This window comes from Cryptomeria japonica, chromosome 9 (assembly GCF_030272615.1).
Source record: "Cryptomeria japonica chromosome 9, Sugi_1.0, whole genome shotgun sequence".
NCBI classification, from domain to species: Eukaryota; Viridiplantae; Streptophyta; class Pinopsida; order Cupressales; family Cupressaceae; genus Cryptomeria; species Cryptomeria japonica.
In genome coordinates this window covers 98,866,574-98,886,126 of record NC_081413.1, presented here as the reverse complement: position 1 = coordinate 98,886,126, position 19,553 = coordinate 98,866,574, and the positions used below count along the sequence as shown (strand labels likewise).

Genomic DNA, 19,553 nt, shown 5'->3' with positions numbered 1-19,553 from the left:
TTTTCATGCACATGCGAACACAGAATAAAATACCCAAAAGTATCTTATCCTCTCTTGAACAAAGCTTCCTTAATGCTGAAGATTGGCTTAAGTATCACTTGAGACAACTTCAAGGATTATAAATGTCAGGTCTTGATGTGTGGATAAGCATGAGTGGTTGTTGTGATTGCTGTTTCATCAAGGGGCCTTTTTGCATGAAGAGACTTATGAAGTGGTTTGCAGATGATATGCAATGAAGTTCTTTACTACTACTACGAGATGTTTATCACAAAATGGCAAAAGATGAGGGTTGAGAGGTTCTAAGCTATCCTAGGAATGAATGGATGAAGAATGAAATAAGTGAAACTCTACTAGTCTTAGCATTGCCATGCAAAAACAACTCCACCAAAACTAGTGCAATCTTCTAAGGACGTTTGGAGATTTTCAAATCGTTACTAAACATAGACACCATCACTTGAATGCATACCCATGATTGAGCAACAATTGAACTCAAGCACTTTCAATGATTCCAGTTGACCACACAAGGTGTACTTACAATCAGCAAGAGGCTAGTGGTATGGACTACGAGTTTCACAATAAATCAAGTGCAACATTCCATAATTCAATCTAAATACTCAAAGTAATATCAAAGATTGACTTAAGAGGAAGAAAAACCATGCAATAAGCTTCAAAGATTGAATAGATACACCATGACTTCAATGTTTAATTAATCCAAAAGCCAAATAACAACAATTCTTCAAGTCCTCTTATCATTCTTGAATTCTATCTCTTATAGCTAATATCTAACATCTAATCTCTCTAGCTGATATCTAACTTTCTAACTCTTTACAAATGAAATGAGTGGAGCTTATAAAGTACTCCCAAATACAATGAAGGGCCGAGATCAGATGAAGATCAAGGGCCAGGATTTTGCCACCTAAACCCTAATTAGCATTTGATACAAATGAAACCCTATCTAGATAAACATTATCATGAAATCAACCAATGAGAAAATAACATGTGCTGGCACGAAAATCAAGGAAACATCCTACAAGGAGAAAATGAATTGCCAAGTAGGATCATAACAAGCTGTCTTCTAGAATCTTGTTTCCTTTCTCTCCTTCCCTTTTGGCATATTCAATGAATCTGGTCACTATGCTCTCAGTCATCGGAACTTTAGGTAGAGACTTCAACTGTTCCTCCATGTGCATGACTTTGTCGAAAGCTTTGACGATGGCATTCTCCCATTCAGGTTTGAGCTCTTGAGTCTTGTTGGCTAATACTATGAGTTCAAGCATATCATCCAATTGTCCTTTGGTGATCATTCCATCAGTCCCATGAAAGATAACTCTCACCCTTTCTTCCAACTCTCTAGCTTCTATGATAATCCCGGGATCAATCTTTCTCTCCAAAACAATCTGTGCTACTTCCACTATCTTATCATGAATACAATGCATATCATCTTGAACTTGACTGCATCCATTTCCAATATCTTCAAAAATGATCTTCTTTGTGCGAAGTAGACTACTCCATTGTAGAAAGTTGGGTGTAGATCCTTCTCTTCTTATGTTCTCTCTTGATAACACTTCCTTGGGTGTTTTCCTTATTACTTGCAATAGTGGAATGATAACATCTCTAGCATGAGCAAATGCCTCGAAGGCCTCTATGAGAACATGAGTTCTTGCAAGGACTTTTATGCCTATGTCAAGTGTCTTCATTGTGCCCTTCATGAATTTGCTAACTTTGGTATATGAGTCTTCTATCTATGTTCATCACTTGTGCCAAATTCCTCATCTTCTCCATATGATCAACTGATTGTGCAGGAAGCAAGCGTGGTGGTGTAGCTACTGGACTCTGATGTCTCAATGGTTCCTAGAATTGTTGGAAATATTTCCTCCACACACTTATCTCCTTCTCTAACCTTCTATTCTTTTCTATCTCAACTCTTAGTATATCATTAACTGCCTTCAATGAATCGTTTGCATTACCTATGGCTTGTTTGGAAGTGAGTGGACCCAAATCAATAGTCTCCATATCATACTCATCTGTTGTGATTTCACCTTCATACTTATCAACCCGTGGAGTAGCTATTTGCAACTTTCTAGATCCCAAATCATCTCTAATCACCTTGGACATCTTTGTAGCTTTCCTTTTCTCGGTGACCTCTCGAGTACGACTCAAAAGGCTCCCTATGTCGTATGTTGGTTCTTCATCAACGGCTATCACTTCTTGGGCTAATCTTTCCTTAGCCATTCAGGAATAGAGGATCTTCCTTCTTGAACCTGTGCTTCTTCACGCACTTGCTCATTTCTAGGTGGTGAAGTTGTCTCATCATTGTCTTCTTCTTCATCTCCTTCAATCTCTTGAATGTGATGAGTGAGATCTTCTTGTCCTTGTGATGATTTCTCTTTGCCTTTATCATTGTTAACTGTGGATTCCATTGATTCATTTGCTCCTTGACTCAATTCTTTTTCTACTCTTTGTTCTTCATGTCTTTCATCTTGGTTTAACTCTTCTTTGCGCCTGGAGGAAGGATGATTGGAATTTGATTTAAACTTCTTCCTTGAGGACTTCTTTTCTCCACGATCTTCTTTTCTCTTCGAACCTCTTGAGTGAGATGGTTGGGAAGCACTCCCATTTGTGCTTGCTTCATCTTCACTGTCTTTCCTCGCTTCTGAGTGGAATGTCATTGTTATGTTCTGCTCTTTTAGTTTCTGATGTTGTATGTCTATCCATATGCGAGTGTATTCCAAGACTTGTTTCCTTAGCTCCTTCTAATCTACGACCTCCATGTCAACCAAATTGATGTTGATCTCTTTGCTTTCTTTGGCATAGGCTGATTGAAGATATTTGCCGCTATACTGAGCTTGATCAACAACATTGAACAACTTACATTTCCTGATGAAATCGAGAAGTAGTCTGGAATACATCTTTTTCTTCACTTCCACATCATCTTGAATGTTCATCCAATAATCCTCCAACTGCCATTGTTGTCCATGCTTCTTTCCCAAAATTCCTTTTACATTATCATATGGATCGAAGTGATCTCTGGGAGTGAATGGCTTGAGTGAGTAGAGCGCTAACTCCTTCTCGACGTCCTCAGCTTCTTGAAAGGAAGGGCACGCTTCAGTAGAATCTCCAAGTGTAATGGGAAAAGAAACACTGGTTCCATGCTTATGCCAATTTGTCTTGACATATGCCACCAATTGCCTCACCACCTCAAGTAGCACCACTTTGTCTGTTGAGTAGCGTGGCAACATGTAGGGGGGCGAAGGGCATCCTTGAACTCTGATATAAGTGAACTTTGGGAATTGGATGAACCATGCACCATGTTGTTGAACCAATGCTTGTGTTGTTGGAGAGAGTCTTTGCTGAAGCCCACCCCGAAGTGTGCTTGTGATCTGCATAGTGAATGCATCATTTACTCTCCTATAGTGTTGTTTAGGCAGATGATGAAGCTGCGTATAACATTCATGCACTTTTATTTCTATTGGTCTCCTTCCAACTATACCCCTATACATTCGTCCTGGATATTCATAATTTCTTGCAAGAGAGTATATGACATAGGAGCTCATGTAGAATGTTCTAGTGCGCATCAGCCTTCTTAACTGCAGATCAATACTGTTGCTGATCAGCCTCGCCCAATTAATTGCATCCTTGCCATGAGTGACCGTCTCTATGAAGCAGAACATCTAGTCCTTGTAATATGAAGCTTTAGGTGCACCCACCTGTCGATGAAGTAGGGTGATGAAGTCTTTGAATTCATCTTTGAAATCCACCCTATGTAATTTGTTAGGCCACCTGCTCTTACCACCTCTACTCTTCTTTAACCAAAACTTGTCGATGATCTTTGAATAAGCTTCTGGATCATCGTTGTAGGCGGACTTAGCTCCTTCCACACTTATGTAGACCATGTCTTTAGGCTTAGGTAGATGAAATGCTTCACTAATTGTTGTCTCCGAGAGATATGCAAGTACTGTTCCATCCTTCGCCACTATTCTTCTTGAGGGAGAATCATAATGTTGAGCACATTCAACGATTAACTCATAGCATTGCACCGCAGGAGGGAAGCCAGCTGCATTTATAATACCTCTATCAATCATCTTCATTGCCGTAGCGGAGGGTCACTTGTGTACAATGGGTTCCAAAACTTCTTGGTGTCGAATTTCCCGAGATTGGTGTCTCCTATTTTGCTCCAATGAGATGTGATCCTGGTTTCTAATGCACCGTTCTTCGAGTCTTCCTTGATGAGTGCTTGACGGGTCATGGTTTTACTTGGTTTAGGTGCCACCATCTTTCACTTGTAAGAGATATGTAAGTTAGGATAATGGTGAAAGGTATGTGAAATGTTGATACAATGAAGCCTATTTGCTTAGTAGGCTTCCTATGATATTGATTTAAATCAATCTTATGTCTAAATGAATATGAATTTGAATGCTAAATAAGACTGATTTTACCCTATCTGCACTTCTTCAATGCATTGAACGAATTGAGGAGGTCTAATTTACCAAAAAGAATTAATTTCTGACTTTAATCAGACCTGTACCCAATCTTTTATCAATCGAAATGATGCCTTTACCTCTGATTTCTGATATTTGACCTTAAAATCTGATCAATGAGGTGAATGCTAATGTCCAGGAGTTTTCTATAAATGGATGATTTCGCCTTGTGAAGGGTGAATTCAGTTCTCTTTAGGACGAATTTGGTGTGGTATTGATGTGGTTTGCTGTGAATATATCTCCTCCCTGAGCAAGTTCGCTGTCTCTTTGGTGAATTTCCCTGCTCAGTGATGGAATTTGCCTTGCTTGATTGCTGGACCTGCACCTCCAATGATTGAATTTTCTTTCGATGCTGACTGCGATTGCTAATATTGCTAATAAAATTCGCCTTTGCTGATGAAATTCGCTGCTTGCTGATTAAAATCGCTCACGAGATAGAGAAGTTTGTTTGATTTGATGGTTTGAAATAGAGGTTCAAATTACCTCTTATAGGTAGTCAGGGCAAAGGTTGTGTCTTTCCCTATAAAGGCTGACTTGCTCTAGCAAAAAATAAAATTATAAATTACCTTTTCATGCTGGCCGACTTACCTCTTTTTGTTTAAATTTGAATTTTGTTTAGGGGCGCCAAAGTAATGTTTGATTAGTGTTTAAAGTGCATTGAAATACCAAAGAAATTCGCTCTCCTACCTCCAAATATGAAGTTTGCTCTCCTCTTTCAGTTTATGAAGTTCGCTCTTCTCTTTCAATTTATGAAATTTGTTTTCCTCTTTCAAATCATGAAGTTCGCTCCACTCCTTTAATTCCTGAAGTTCGCTCTTGTAGGCTTGAACATGAAATTCACTCCCTTGGCCTTGGTCATGAAGTGAATTTCAAATCGGAACTCTGACTCACCTTTACACACTTTCACTCACTCTCTCAACTTTGATGTGTGATGCTATGTTCACTATGATGCTTCAAATGCTACACACATGAAATGGATTGAAATTGAACGCTTAGTGTTTGTTCACTCACCTTGCTTCACTCTTTCCATTCAAACTTGCAAGATAAGGCTGATGGAATAACTTCGCTCTCAATTAAGGGCATTCGAAGTGAATTTCGCTCCTCATGAGGAGCACTTGAAGCTTTTGCCCTCAACCTTGAGCACTTAAAGTATCACCAACTAACTGTCTTTCACACTCTTCGGTTGAACTTATGATTGACCTGACTCCCATGATATTATGACGCTACAAACTCACTCATTTCACCTGCGAGAGGGAGATATTAGACTAAGAGACTAGGACCTGAGCAAAAAAAAGGGGGGCCCTCATCTTGATGGGGCGATGTGTGAAATGGTCATAACATTTCCTTGTATGGTATTAAGTTTAACCGTAGTTTGCAGACTCAGATTCGGTGAGTACTAGGCATGCCCAAATTTTTTGACTCGGCAAAAACTCGACAAAAAACTCAATCAAAAGTCAGCAAATACTCGGCAACTTAGAAAGTAATAAAAGTTAAATTTCTTAAAAAACATATTTTTTTGCAAAATTCAATTACAAAATCAAAATGTATTAAATTAAAATTGACATCTCAAAAGAGGAATTGCATGGTTTACCAACCAAAAAAAAAGTGAAAAATGCATCTTAACCAGCGTTTTACCCTTGTTGGCTTTTTTACGCATGTTTTTCCTATGTCTATAAAAACTTGTGAGTTAAACTTGTAAAAACTCACGGAGCAAAAAATAGAGTTTACACTCAAAGTTTGCAAATTATGGTATTAACAATATAAGATTGAAGAAATACATCTTTGAAGGTTTTCCCTAATTATATACTCAATGGAAAAGGAAAGTCTACTTAACTTGTCACTTGGCCATTCATTGGTTTAGGGACTAAATCATTAGTCTAATAACATATTCTGCGTAGATGCACAACAGAGGTATTGGCTTATTATGTTCTATAATGCTATTTCTTTTCTAGTAATGCCCTTGTTGGTATCCTTTCTTTTTGTCTTTCCCTAAACGATGTCCAGTTTGCAACTTTGTATTTTGGCATTGGCAAGTGGCAACCATTGCATTTTCCAAGGCTACATGATTCTATCTTGCCATGTTCCTATCTTTGATGGCTGGAACTATTTGATTCTATCCAGATGTCTTTGATTGATTTTTTATTTTCCATTTCTTCCTGTGTGCTTTATATTTATTTTGCCTCACTTTTTTTTTCTGTCACATTCATATCGCACAGAACTATACTTAATAGGTTAAAGATTTGAGTGAATATATTTAAATTTTATGATATTGCTTAATCTTTAATATAATATATGTTATTATATTAAAGATACAATATTAGTCAATATTATCATTAGTTAATAACTCAATACATATACAATTGAAGATATTAAGTCTTTATACATGTTAAATCATATATATATATATTATTTTTTTGTATAGATGAAGTCAAAATATGAACCCAACCCTAAAAAATTGTTTCTGTATCCGCATACTGAACCCCCAAACCTGATCTGAAACCTGAACCCAAATTGGTAACGTTGTGTTGAACCATAAGGTGCATGCCATTGTTAAACCTACAATGGGTTGATGGCAATAAGTTGCATTTTTCCTCTGTTGTTTTTCTCATTGTAGATTTTCATCTAAAATGGAAAAAGGTTTTAGATTCATTGATCAGATATTTTTGTTTTCACCTGTACTTTATATGGTATTGAGTTTAGTGGTGTTTTCTTGGAAATTTGATTTGGGTAAGTAGATAGTTTTCGAGTAGCTTGTACAAACCTGTGGATAAGCAAGTTCAGTCCAATGTTCTGATACATGCTTCCAGATTTCTTTGTCTGCGGATAGTGAAATATTAAAGATACAGGTTATTCAGAGTTTGAAGGGTGCTCATGATTTCTATGTAAGTTATATCGACTAATTTAGGAAGCATATTTAATCTGCAGACCTTTGGGATTACCAGAATGAAATTATAACTATTTATCATGTAATTGGAATGAAAATGTTATTTTATGTTATTTTATCTTACTGGCATAGAAAATGTTAATGTTTTTACTTACATGTCTGTAATTGCAACAGGATTTTGGCTCTTTGCTTTGTCGAGAATGATGGGATAAAGAGGATGGCTCTAGATTTCAGCACTTTGTTTAAGTTCAAAACACAGCAAGAGAACAAGGAAGAGATTACAGTTATGGAGATCTCAAGAATGGCACAATTGGTAGCATCCATTCCTGATAAAGTGAGATTGGAAGCCCCAAGGGTGTTATCTGCTCAGTATCCTTCTCCCAAATTGTTCCTGCAGATTATCTTGCTTCATACATGATGTGGTTTCTTATATTTTCAGTTATAATGACACTGACCTAGGTTCTTTTTTAATGCTTGTTATTGTTTTTAAATTTTTAATTGATGACATGTTTCTACAGAAAGCCCATAAAACCTTAGAAACCCAGCTTACTGATCCATGTCCATATTGTGAAAAAAATTCTGTACAAATTAATGTCAAGGATACTAACTTTACTTAAGTATCTTTCATTTGTGAGCATATCTAATCTTATACATACAGAACTCTTCAGATCTGGAAGAAAAAGAGCTATTCAGTATGAGAAACAAAACATTGTTATATACTTATAGGGTAATGAAACTTTGTGAAGTTTTCACTGGATCAATTTTGCATTTAATATCAGATAGAAAGTTACTCTAAATCAATCTATGATCACAGGTTAGATACTTATGCCTATTGATGAGAACAGTTATTGGGTAATGTTTAGCTAGATAGATTGCATTTGGCCCATTGCCTTTTAATAATGGTTCAATCTGGTCTCCTCAAGCCATTAGAAGCTGGATGCCTTTTGACATCTTGTTGTCTGTGTCTTAACTTATATCCATTTATTATACCTTTTTATAGGCAGTTATTAAGATTTTTCACCCCATTATAAATTTGATGCAGGTAATAGTTCACAAAAGATGAGCAATCGTCCACATAAAGCCAATAATAAATGTTTGTTAAAATTAGTATAAATTAATTCATGCTAGATCATTTTCACAACTGTTGGGGAAAATAGATGTTGGTATCGAAATTGTTGTTGGTGCTAATGCTTATGTTAAATTGTCACCTACTCTTAAAAGAGTTTTACAAGATACAGCATTGTTACCTACTCTGAATTGAGAGTTTTACAATATGCTTTAGTATCATAATTTTCAAGCAGATATGTTAGAAGAGATTAAATCTGTTTTTTTGTCTCCTGATGGGACAAGAGAGGAGCATTCATTATGAAGCTTCATATTTTTGAATGAGTAGAAGTGGACTTGATCAGAAAGCATCCATCAACATGTTTCTACCAACCCGTGGAAGTCCATTTTGCAAAGGTATTGTATCTAAAGTCCATTTTCTTAATCATCTCATTCACAGAATTGTCAATTCTAAGGATGTGAATGTTATCAAGGAATAAATGGCAACTTTAGTAAATACACATGGAGAAGTAAAAGAGTGATTAAAATGGTATGGAAGGTTAGCTAGAGAAAGATCCGAAAACCAGGAGATTCTAAGAAGAGAGGCAAGTAGAACTGAAAAATTGAAAAGGTTTGTATTCTTGTTTGGAACTCCTCAAAAGGAAGTAGCACTTGCAATGCATCTTTCTGATAGAACACCAACTGTATAGAAGGTTAAATAAATAAGGTTGCAAACATTTGATCATAAGTCAAGTAAGTATCTTGATGACCTGTCTAGTGATCGATGACACAATTTGTCAAAATTTTGACTTGCCACAAATTTCTTCTCTGCCACAATAAAGCACAAACTGAGCAATGTCTATTCTGTTTTTGATCAGAGACTTGAGTGAGAATGTCCATGCAGATCAATCTTTTTGTTCAGATATCAATAGGTCCTGAGGAGGAGATATACTATGCTTAATTAAATTAGCAATCTTTTAGATTGACCGTTGGCTGAAAATGATCTCTAAAAGTTGTCTGATGCAAGTCTTCCATTTAAACAATTCCTCCTGTGAACCTTAAGAGACTTTTCATTCACAAGTAATTTTTTATTTGAAATGACTGCAGTAGAACTTTGTGGAAGCATTCCTAACTTACAGTTGGTTTTAACTTTGTGAACGGCAAGTACGTATAGTTGGTTTTAAATTACAATATTTCTTTGTAGATCTATTTTAATTGGCCTAGAACTGTGAAAATTTCATTAAATCTTGCAGTAAAATCATTTATTAATGTTTAAATGCTACTTTATCTGTTATGGCTCTATGTTGAACAGATCACTTATTGCTCCTCCCTAGAAAGGTTTTTATCCTTGACTTGTAGTTTGCAGCCAGTTCTTCAAGCAGGTCACAACTCAACTACTTGCTGCAGCAGAAGAAAGATATAAGCAAATGTCTGAAAATGAAATTTCAAATATAGTCATGGGTGATGGTGTGCTTACCTTTATTGGTGAAACTTTTGCAAGGATTTGTAGGCGTGGGCATGGAGGTATATTTCGTAGCTATCCTAGCTGTGCAATGCCTTTTCTCTCTTTGTGAGTGTGTATTTTCTAAAACTCTCACCTTATCCATGGATGATTATTAATTAACCCTGTAGTTGTATCAATGGCTGATGTAAATGATATACAAGGTAGGGGTAGGAACTTTCTTAATATCGGTGGATAGGGGTGTGGTTTGCCAACCCACAGGGTTTACTCTAACGAGTTTCTTCCTCTTGTTAGGATTAAGCTCATGGAAACTAGAAATTTTTGAAGGAAAAATGTGGCACAACTCTTTGCAGCAAAGCACAAACTAGCAATGCCATTCTAACATAAAATGGAGCTTAAAGAAGCCAAAAGAATTCTTTAATATGTTTTATCAAAATAAATATCCCTTTTGATACAGTACCATCGAATAATCATATCTGGATAATGATTATTTGTAACTTGCATGCATTCAGAAATAACATAGATGATTTGAAGGCAACTAATTAAATTAAGATTTTCAAGTCAGATTGGGTTAATCTGCAATCTGGTTGGCTGAAGCCGCTAAACTAACAAACCATTAGTCATCAAATTCCTGGGGGCTATTTTGAAGTCATCTATTCATAATGCTAACTTTAATGTTCTTTATAATTCATGGTTTGATGCCAAGGGATTAGGATACATTGTAACTGTGGGAATTTAAGTTCAGTGTTAGGATGCTGGGTGATTATGTATGTATGAAACACACAAATTAGAATGGATGCATTTATATCAGGCTAAGTATCATACATAGGGTGAATGGAAAACTCAATAAGGATAATGAACATGGCACTAGAAGGATGATAGAATTACATTTAATGAATGTATAGTGCATTAGATAACATTAGTATGAGGTTTGGAAGTACATGGAGCCATTGAACTTTGAAATGATTGTAAAGCTTGTTGAAGATATAGCTGCGATAGAGATCATCAATGCAGTGTTCCTTATTTATTTCGTCTAGTATCGGCTCTTTAGCTTCCGTTTTTTTCTTGCCTTGTTTGCTGTCGGCAACTCTTCATGTTGCTACGGCTGTTGATGAAGGTGATGAGGCTGCCGGTGAAGGTGATGAGGCTGTCGGAGCAGATGTAACTGTCCGTGCCTTTCCCTCTCCCTTCGTGTGACTCTTCACTGGAAATTCCGATATGTTATATTGATTATTCTTCCTTGTCTTGTTTTCTTCTTCTTCGGCAGTTTCAATATTGGCTTCTCTCTTTCATAAAAATCGTGTGATTGTGTCTGACAGATCAGAGATATTATGTGTTCCTTCTGCATCCAGAGTTTTCAGATATATGAAGGTTTTTAGATTGTACGCGAGATGTATCATCTGAGTTCATTCTTATGATTGATTTGTAGAGAATCAAACTCATATTATTGTGATTGATAATAATCTGAGACTATCATCAGTTGTATTCTTTTCTGAGATATAATAAAGTTCATTTTGAGTGGGCTGGGTTTTTCACCCTCAGGTGGAGGGTTTTCCCAGGATAAGGACTTGTGTATTTGTGTTTCTTTCTTTGTTTTCTGTTCTCAGTTTTTCTATATTCTGGTTCAAGTTTTAACAAAGCTTACATTGTAGTGAGGATTTAGGTAATCTTAAAGTGATCATAGGATGATACTTAGAATAACTATAAAGTTAAGATTGAATGAGGGATCTTACGATATGCTTGGATATTTGAGACAAGAAGACACCACAGTTTGGAATAACTAGACATGAAATATTGAATCACTCTAATTAGACATCATTTTTCATAATAGAGTGTCTTTGTATATTCTAATGTGAGATCTTTGTATTTACAACATTGGGTTTTAGCAGTTTAGACATTATAAATTATTAATTAAAACTCATTTTAAATTCTCAAGTATAATTAGTGGGCCCATTATGAAAAGATCTTCTCAAGCCCCTCAACACAGTAAGAGGTTCAATCTTTCAATTCTTCTGACGTCAACAGTACACTTCTGCACCTCAAAATCTGCATTTTGTAATTGTGAGAGAAATGCAATTTTTCTCTTTAGAATTCTGCTTGTTTATTGATAGGTATAGTTATTAACTCAAATTCCTAGGACTGACATAGGGCAAACCATCATAGTCAGCATTTCCCATAATTAATGAAGCCATTAAATGTCTAGGTCAGGAGAGAGAAAATAGGTAGTTTATGGTCAAAGATTTAGCAACTTTATTACAGAGAGTTAGAAATTAAAAACTTAGAATGGTTCTGGTAGAATACTGTAAAAGTTTTGTATTACAATTCGTGATTCCTCAATGACAATGATTTGATAACAATGTCATAGATAGGAATGTGATTTGATTAACTGTTCTTGGGTGAATATGTTTTTTTCATTGCTCCTGTCACAGACTGTCCTCTAGTACTTGACACATGCATTTTGCTATTTCTGTCTGAAATGTAGGTCTATTTGGGCCTTAACATAATGCAGAAAATTGTACTCAAGTATTATCATAATCTTCTGATGAAACCTTATTTATTGATAGGCAAACATGTAAATTGCTAATTCCCAGGATCAACATGGCAGTCAATCAACCTAGTCAGCAATTCACTCTGATTAGTTTTGTAATTAAATGCCTTGGTTGGAAGAGGAAAATAGGTTAGTTTGTAGTCTGAAGTTATGACATTTAATGAATAAGAATAATGGTGATTCGAGAGTTGTAACATAAACAGTAATGATGATGTCATTAGCCATCCTCTGGTGAATTGTTATTTCTCATCATTTCTGTTGTATAGCGACTTCAAGTAATTAGAAAATGTATTTGATCAGTTCTCTTGAATGTAGGTCTACTTGGAGCCCTAACATCATGCAGCATACTGTAATATGATTATAGAACTTGAGAGGGATACTTTGTTCTAGTGCGAGTGCAAGTATTAGCATGGTCTTCTGATCAAAGCATATCCAATGGTTCACATACATGATGCCATCTAATGTAATCTTCATAATATCATATACAATTATAAAATATTGATTCAAGTATGAACCATATGTACAGGCAGTCTGACATGATGCAGTGAGGATGTTGAAGCCCACTTTGGTGGCTAACCATTGCATGAAATTTTAGTGCTAATGAGGTGACAGTGTCATTCATTATCAATTTATTACGTGGTCACAATGTTTTTGTGACATAATGGCAAGCCTAATGTGGTCACGAGTCCGAGTCCGAGTCCAATTTTTTGGTTTGCCGAGTCTGAGTTTTAAAACTTTGGTTGTATGTATATGAGCTCATTCATGGCGATAGCTTTTGGCTTACATCTGTCTTGTTTTCTTCAACTTTGTCATCTTAAATTTCATCCTTAGTTCTATTTTATCTATGCTTACAATATCATTTTCCAATCTCTTTCTTGTTTAACTTGCCCGTTCAAAGTTGTTGAGTGGATATGTCCTCCACTTGAATTGGGCTCTAGCTTGACAAGTTTTGTCATAAGCCATCTTTAGAAACAGAAGGAATAACTCTTATTATGCACTTTCCTTGTTGATAGCTGAATCTGTAGTTGAAAATTCAAGTTGCATGCCAAGATTTGCATTTATTGAATGCCCAGATTGATAATTACTCCCCACTTTTGCTTTTCTTTATATGGCGTAGGATACTGTGTGACATTTTCCACATTTTTCACTAGTTGCACCCTTAATTACAAATTACAATTTTTTCATGTCCGTAGCATGTGAATAAAATAGCTTTGCACACTTATATAATATATTAATTCCAAAAATAATTAAATAAATCTAATTATGTGTGAAGACAAATACAATTCAAAGTGGATCTTTTGGATGAAAACTAGTACATGGTAAGAAAAATTACAAATTACAAGTTTTATATGTCCTTGGTACATAAATGAAATAGCTTTGCACACTTTTATAGTTTATTAATTCCAAAAAGAATTAAATAAATCAAACTATGTCAAAATACATATATAAAATTATAAATTAAAGTGAACCCTTTTGATGACACCAAGTATATGGTAATACTTCCCTACACTTTTGATCAATTAATGTGACAATAAGACCCTTAGGTCACTTGATGATACATGAAGATCAATTGGTGAAGCAAAATCCTAGTCTAATGCCTTATCCATTGGGCAAAGGGATTGAAAACACTTCATAACATAAAGTCTAATCAGTGGAAGATTAAATGTATCTTTTTTTGAGACAGGAGCCCATGAGGATGACTTGACCATCACTGAAAATGAAACGTTAATTTATCTTAAAAGCAGTACATGATGAGCCATGTACTCCAATGTCACTCCTCAAGCTTGATGTCCTCTGCTTGCCCTGAAATAGATTGATTCAAGGTGTTTACCACATTTGTACAAATTGGGTTTAGCATTTCCCATCCTTTTCAGTTCTGGAACATTTAGATTGACGAAATACTGGATGTATCCTTGGTCAATGACTGCAATATTGGAAGTGGTGCAAAAACATGTAATGGTTTTGTTTCAGCAATTCTAATTTTAATGGAGTTTTGGTTGTGTTGCAAAAATTGAGCAAAAACAATCACATCAGATGTATGTTGACAATACAAATCATTCATTTTTTTTTCATTTAGCACTCTCCAATAGTCCACTGGTGGGTCTCTCCATAAATGCAAGGAGTCTACATTTGGACCTTGGTTGCACTCTTTCCAAGAAGCTGCTTAAACTATTCGATTAGGGGTTTCAAACCAGATGCAATGATAGCAGGTGGAAGCTGCAATCATAGATGCAAAAGGTGGGAAAAAAAGATAAAAAATCATGGTTTCTTACAAGAACTTGGAAATTGGCCCCAAAAATTATTTTTTGCAGAAGAAAATCATCAGTTTCTCATTAGGGCATGGTCCATGGTTTTGACCACAAAAACCACAATTAAATCACAAATCATGATTAAATTGGGAATTTTAGGGTTTCAGGGTTTTTTGATATTTGCAGCTATTTTTCTACTTCTCCCAAACCCTAACCTAACCCATTTTTTTTCCCAATTAGATCTGGATTTGTTTGTAAAAATAAAAAATTAATACCGATGAGCAGCAATTGGAGCAAAATTTAGAAACATAATTTACATTTTTGCTGCTCATAATTTACACCAACAATAATGTAGAAAAATTAAGTTTCTACATATTGCTGCTCATAATTTACACCAACAATACTGATGAGCAGCAATTGGAGCAAAATTTAGAAACTGCAATGGACCAGGTTACAGGTGCTGCACATGCTTCAAATAATACTTGCACAAAGGTTGTGATGCCAATACATTGATCAACTTACAAGAGATTTGAACTGTCATATAGAACACAATGGTGATTTGGTTTGGTCTCTTTACTTGCGATTTCAGACTTATGTGATAATCATAACAATGTGGGAGGCACACAAGATAACCAATATCAAATAAAGGTTTCCACTGAAGATGATTTGACAAGGAGAATACCAATCAATACTAAACAAAATTTACATGAAATGCACAACTTACCTATTTCTAGTATTGGTCAAAAATGTTAGAATTTCTTTGGCACAAGAACTTAAAGAAAAAAATTGACATTCTTGTTGAAAAGACTTGCTTGGTAAAACTACAGCCATACATGACATATATGACAGTGAACAAAATGGCTGCTTTAGGGAAGAAGAATGGAATCACAATCACCGAAGTGTAGATAGAAAGCTTGATACATATGAGGAAAGGCATTATGCTCACCTTACCAAAATGAAAAGAAGTCTATTTGAGGTAAATTAGACAACGTAGTGGCAACAAGAAATAGCTAAAGCTAGAATAAGAAAGATCAATGAGAACAATCAGAAAGAATTACTAATTGCCAAAGGAATAATTAACTAATTTGTAGTTATCTAAATTGCTTTTTATCAAAGCTAACTGACCACATTTTAGTGCCAAAGTCAATACAGAAGGCTACGGTTAAGAATTTGTGAAGGAATCATTAAAGGTAGTAAGACAAAGTATTATATGACAAAAGTCATATAAGACAAAAACTAGACAAGACAAAATAAGAGTAAGACAAAAAGAAAGAAAGAAAGAGCAGCGATTATAAGTAAACATATGACTATTGAATATGCAGCGATTAATATTAAGAAGTAATGATAGTCAGAAGGCAGCAAAATAAAGACAATGATCTGTTTAAAGCAATAATTAATATGATAAGGGGCACCAATCATAAGGAACAATGATTATCATTATGAGGGCGGGGTTAACATAAAGTCATATTCTTTCAAAAGGTTGCTATTTTCTCAAAGAGACGCGTCTCTTCATACAGATATGAAGATATAAAAAGAGAATGGGAAGTTTAATATGATAAGGGGCACCAATCATAAGGAACAATGATTATCATTATGAGGGCGGGGTTAACATAAAGTCATATTCTTTCAAAAGGTTGCTATTTTCTCAAAGAGATGCGTCTCTTCATACAGATATGAAGATATAAAAAGAGAATGGGAAGTAAGATTGAGAAGTGTACAAAAAGGGAGATCACTCCAATAACAAGCGGATCTACAGCAGAGAATAAAAAGGACAATTCAGATTTATATCAGAATATATGAAGAAAGTATCAATAGAATAATGAAGTGAATAAGAGCAGATTTAAGCAGATCTGGAGAAATAAAATGAAGAAAGTAGCAAAAGACATATCAAGTTATATAGTATGAAGGGTGTTGAAGATATATAGTGGAGATAATTGTAAGATGTGTAAATACAGCTTGTTGAAGAGTGTATGAGCAGATTTGAAAGGAGTTTAGGAGAAAATTGTTGATGCAAATTGTAGCAGACTTGTGAAAGAAGAAAACAAATAGAAGGCAGATTTTATGAAGATTTCATAAGCAGATATATGAGTTAAATTATGGCAGATTTATGAGCAGCATTGAAGCATATTTTGGAACAGATTTCGTGCAGGAGTTGAATCAGATTTGGAGCAGATCTTTTATCTGATTTGAAGCAAAAATTGGAGGTTGGTGCCTCATAGCAATGAGATTGATGTCTCTTATTGAGTTGGTGATCAAGCAGTGAGGATGGTGCCTCCAACAGTTTGGTGCCTACTAAATGAGGGGATTGGTGTCCCCTGTAGGTTGGTGCCTACAAAGATTGTAAAAAGTTTCTATATATAAAGCAATATTTTGCTGTGGTTTTCTCCCGTAAGGGTTTCTATGTAAATCTCATGTTTTCCTTGTGTTGCATAATTGTTGCATCTTATGTTGCTATTATGTGATTGATAAGTCTATGGTATTAAGTTTGAAAAAGTAAAGATTGTTGTTATAAGACATCACAAATTTTAGATTCATAGGAGGCAGCAATCTAGGGTTAACACTAGCCAACACACAAGAAAAAATTAATAAACTCAACAATTAAGACATTCTAGCAAATCACATAAGCATCAACTAATGAACTCAGCGATTAAGGATTCGGATTAAGGAATAATTAGGGGCAATACTTGGTAAGGAGATATCATTGAAGGGACACGATTAAGAAAGGGGTATGACCTTTCGAATAGAGCAGCCACCTCCAAAGCGGTTGTCTCTCTTCAAAGGGACATCAAGATATAAAGGAGTGAGGGCCACGATGAGGAAAAGGGGGAGGACGAGGATCAGCACTGCTAAGAACGGATCAGCTTCTAATATATATATACATAAGTGATCAGGCAGATATGATCAGAAGAGTTAATCTGGGAAGAGCAGATAGGAACAAGCATGAATATTCACAAAGCAGCTCTATTCTTATTCACAAAGAAGCTCTTTTCTTAATATATCAGCAATCAATCAAAATACATCATAAGGAATATTAGCATCAAACATTAGAGATGAATACAGAACACTGAACACTTTAATAATCAGATCAGAATATAATATTTTATTCCAAACCACTGTGGTAATGTAGAGAATGTTATTTAGTTTCATATATGAATTTATTGCACATATCTGTTATATATTGATAATCATTAAAATATACATATAACACTGCAAGAGTCTGTCACCAAAGGGAAGGAAGGAAATCTGCATTAAGGGAGAACAACTTAGGGCACCCTGCTACAGTGGCAAGTAGGTAGAACAGCTATTAGGGCGCCCTATTAGACTATGAAAAGGAGAGAACGGCTAAGGGCACCCTATTGCAATTTCTCTTCTAACCCCTACGTTGAGAGATTGTTGATGAACCCAAGATTCTTCAGCGATGGAAGATTGGAGGGGGATGGCATGAAGGGAGAGAATGGTTGTCTTAAGGAACCCAACCATGCTTCCTTGTTCCATATCTTTTATGACTGAGATTCACATACAAATCAGACTTTCTGTGTAACGATGAATATATGATTTCCTTGCAATAATAATAGATTTATTTCATGAACTGTGTTTGCAATGTTACCTAATTGATTGCAGGCTTCTAGAATAGAATTGGTTCATCTTATTCCTAGGTAAAGAAATGTATCCTTAACTATATTATATGCCTTGTTTCATTTGATTTTGTGAATTTAGGGCAAAATAGAGAGTGATTCAGTAAGGGGACATTACGAATGGTATCACAACACCGTTCCTGCCAGCCTGTAGGACAAACCTACTTAACCACCATACAATTAGGGTTAACTATTCTTAAGAGGATTAAAATCAAATAGGTCAACATTGCACTCCCATATGTGTGTGCCTTTCAAATGTATGCTTCATGCTTGGCGTGTATTGAATCTATTGTTATGGCTTCATGCCCTATGTGAATTGATACTTCATGCCTTATGTGGATGCTTTATGCCTTACATATTGCTTCACGTCTTACATGTATTTATGCTTTGTGTCTTGCATGTATCTATATTGCTTTATGCTTCATTCTTTATGTGCTACATGTATGATCCATGCTTTAAGTGTATTCATGTGTATACTTCTTGCTTTATACATGTATGCCTCATGTTTTAAGTGTATTCATGTGTATACTTCATGTGCTACATGTATGCTTCATGACCTAATTGAATTCATATGTCTGCACTACTTGTATTCACGTGTGTCTCATGCTTCAAGTGTGTTTATGTGGTACGTATATTCACATGTATGCTTCATGCTTCGAGTGTATTTGTGTGTGTACTTCATTCTTTATGCATTACGTGTATTCACATGTATGCTTTATGCTTCAAGTGTGTTCATGTTATACTTCATGCTTTATGCACTACGTGTATTCATGTGTATGTTTCACACCTTAAGTGAATTCATGCTTTATGCTCTGTGTATTCACATGTATGCTTAATGCCTTAAGTAAATTCATACACTATGTGTATTCATGTATATGGTTCATGCCTTAGTGTATTCATATGTATACTTCCTACTTTACACATTGCGTGTATATGGTTCATGCCTTAGTGTATTCATATGTATACTTCCTACTTTATGCATTGCGTATATGGTTCATGCCTTACATGTATTCATATATATTCATGCGTATGATTCAATCCTTATGTTTACGCTTTATGTGTATTCGTGTGCATACTTCATGCTCTACATGTATTCGTGTGTATGATTTGTGCCTTATGCATACCTCATGCTTTACATGCTTGATTCATGTCTAATGTGTTTTAGCATGGCTGCTTCACTATGTATACACTTTATGCTTGATGCGTCTCCCAACAAGATTATTCCACGAGTGTTTTATGAGTGCTTATAAATG

The 19,553-nt window shown here is 35.4% G+C and overlaps 1 protein-coding gene across 11 annotated transcripts in view; it reads left to right on the top strand.

The window, feature by feature from the left end:
• LOC131072990 (uncharacterized) overlaps positions 1 to 19,553 on the top strand; it is a 90,125-nt gene that overhangs the window by 33,254 nt on the left and 37,318 nt on the right. For all 11 annotated transcript variants that reach the window (XM_058009322.2, XM_058009320.2, XM_058009323.2 and 8 more), the window contains 2 exons: positions 7,537 to 7,731; positions 9,773 to 9,930. In XM_058009322.2, the coding sequence (XP_057865305.2) occupies positions 7,537 to 7,731; positions 9,773 to 9,930 (353 nt within the window). The remainder of the gene's footprint in view (positions 1 to 7,536; positions 7,732 to 9,772; positions 9,931 to 19,553) is intronic.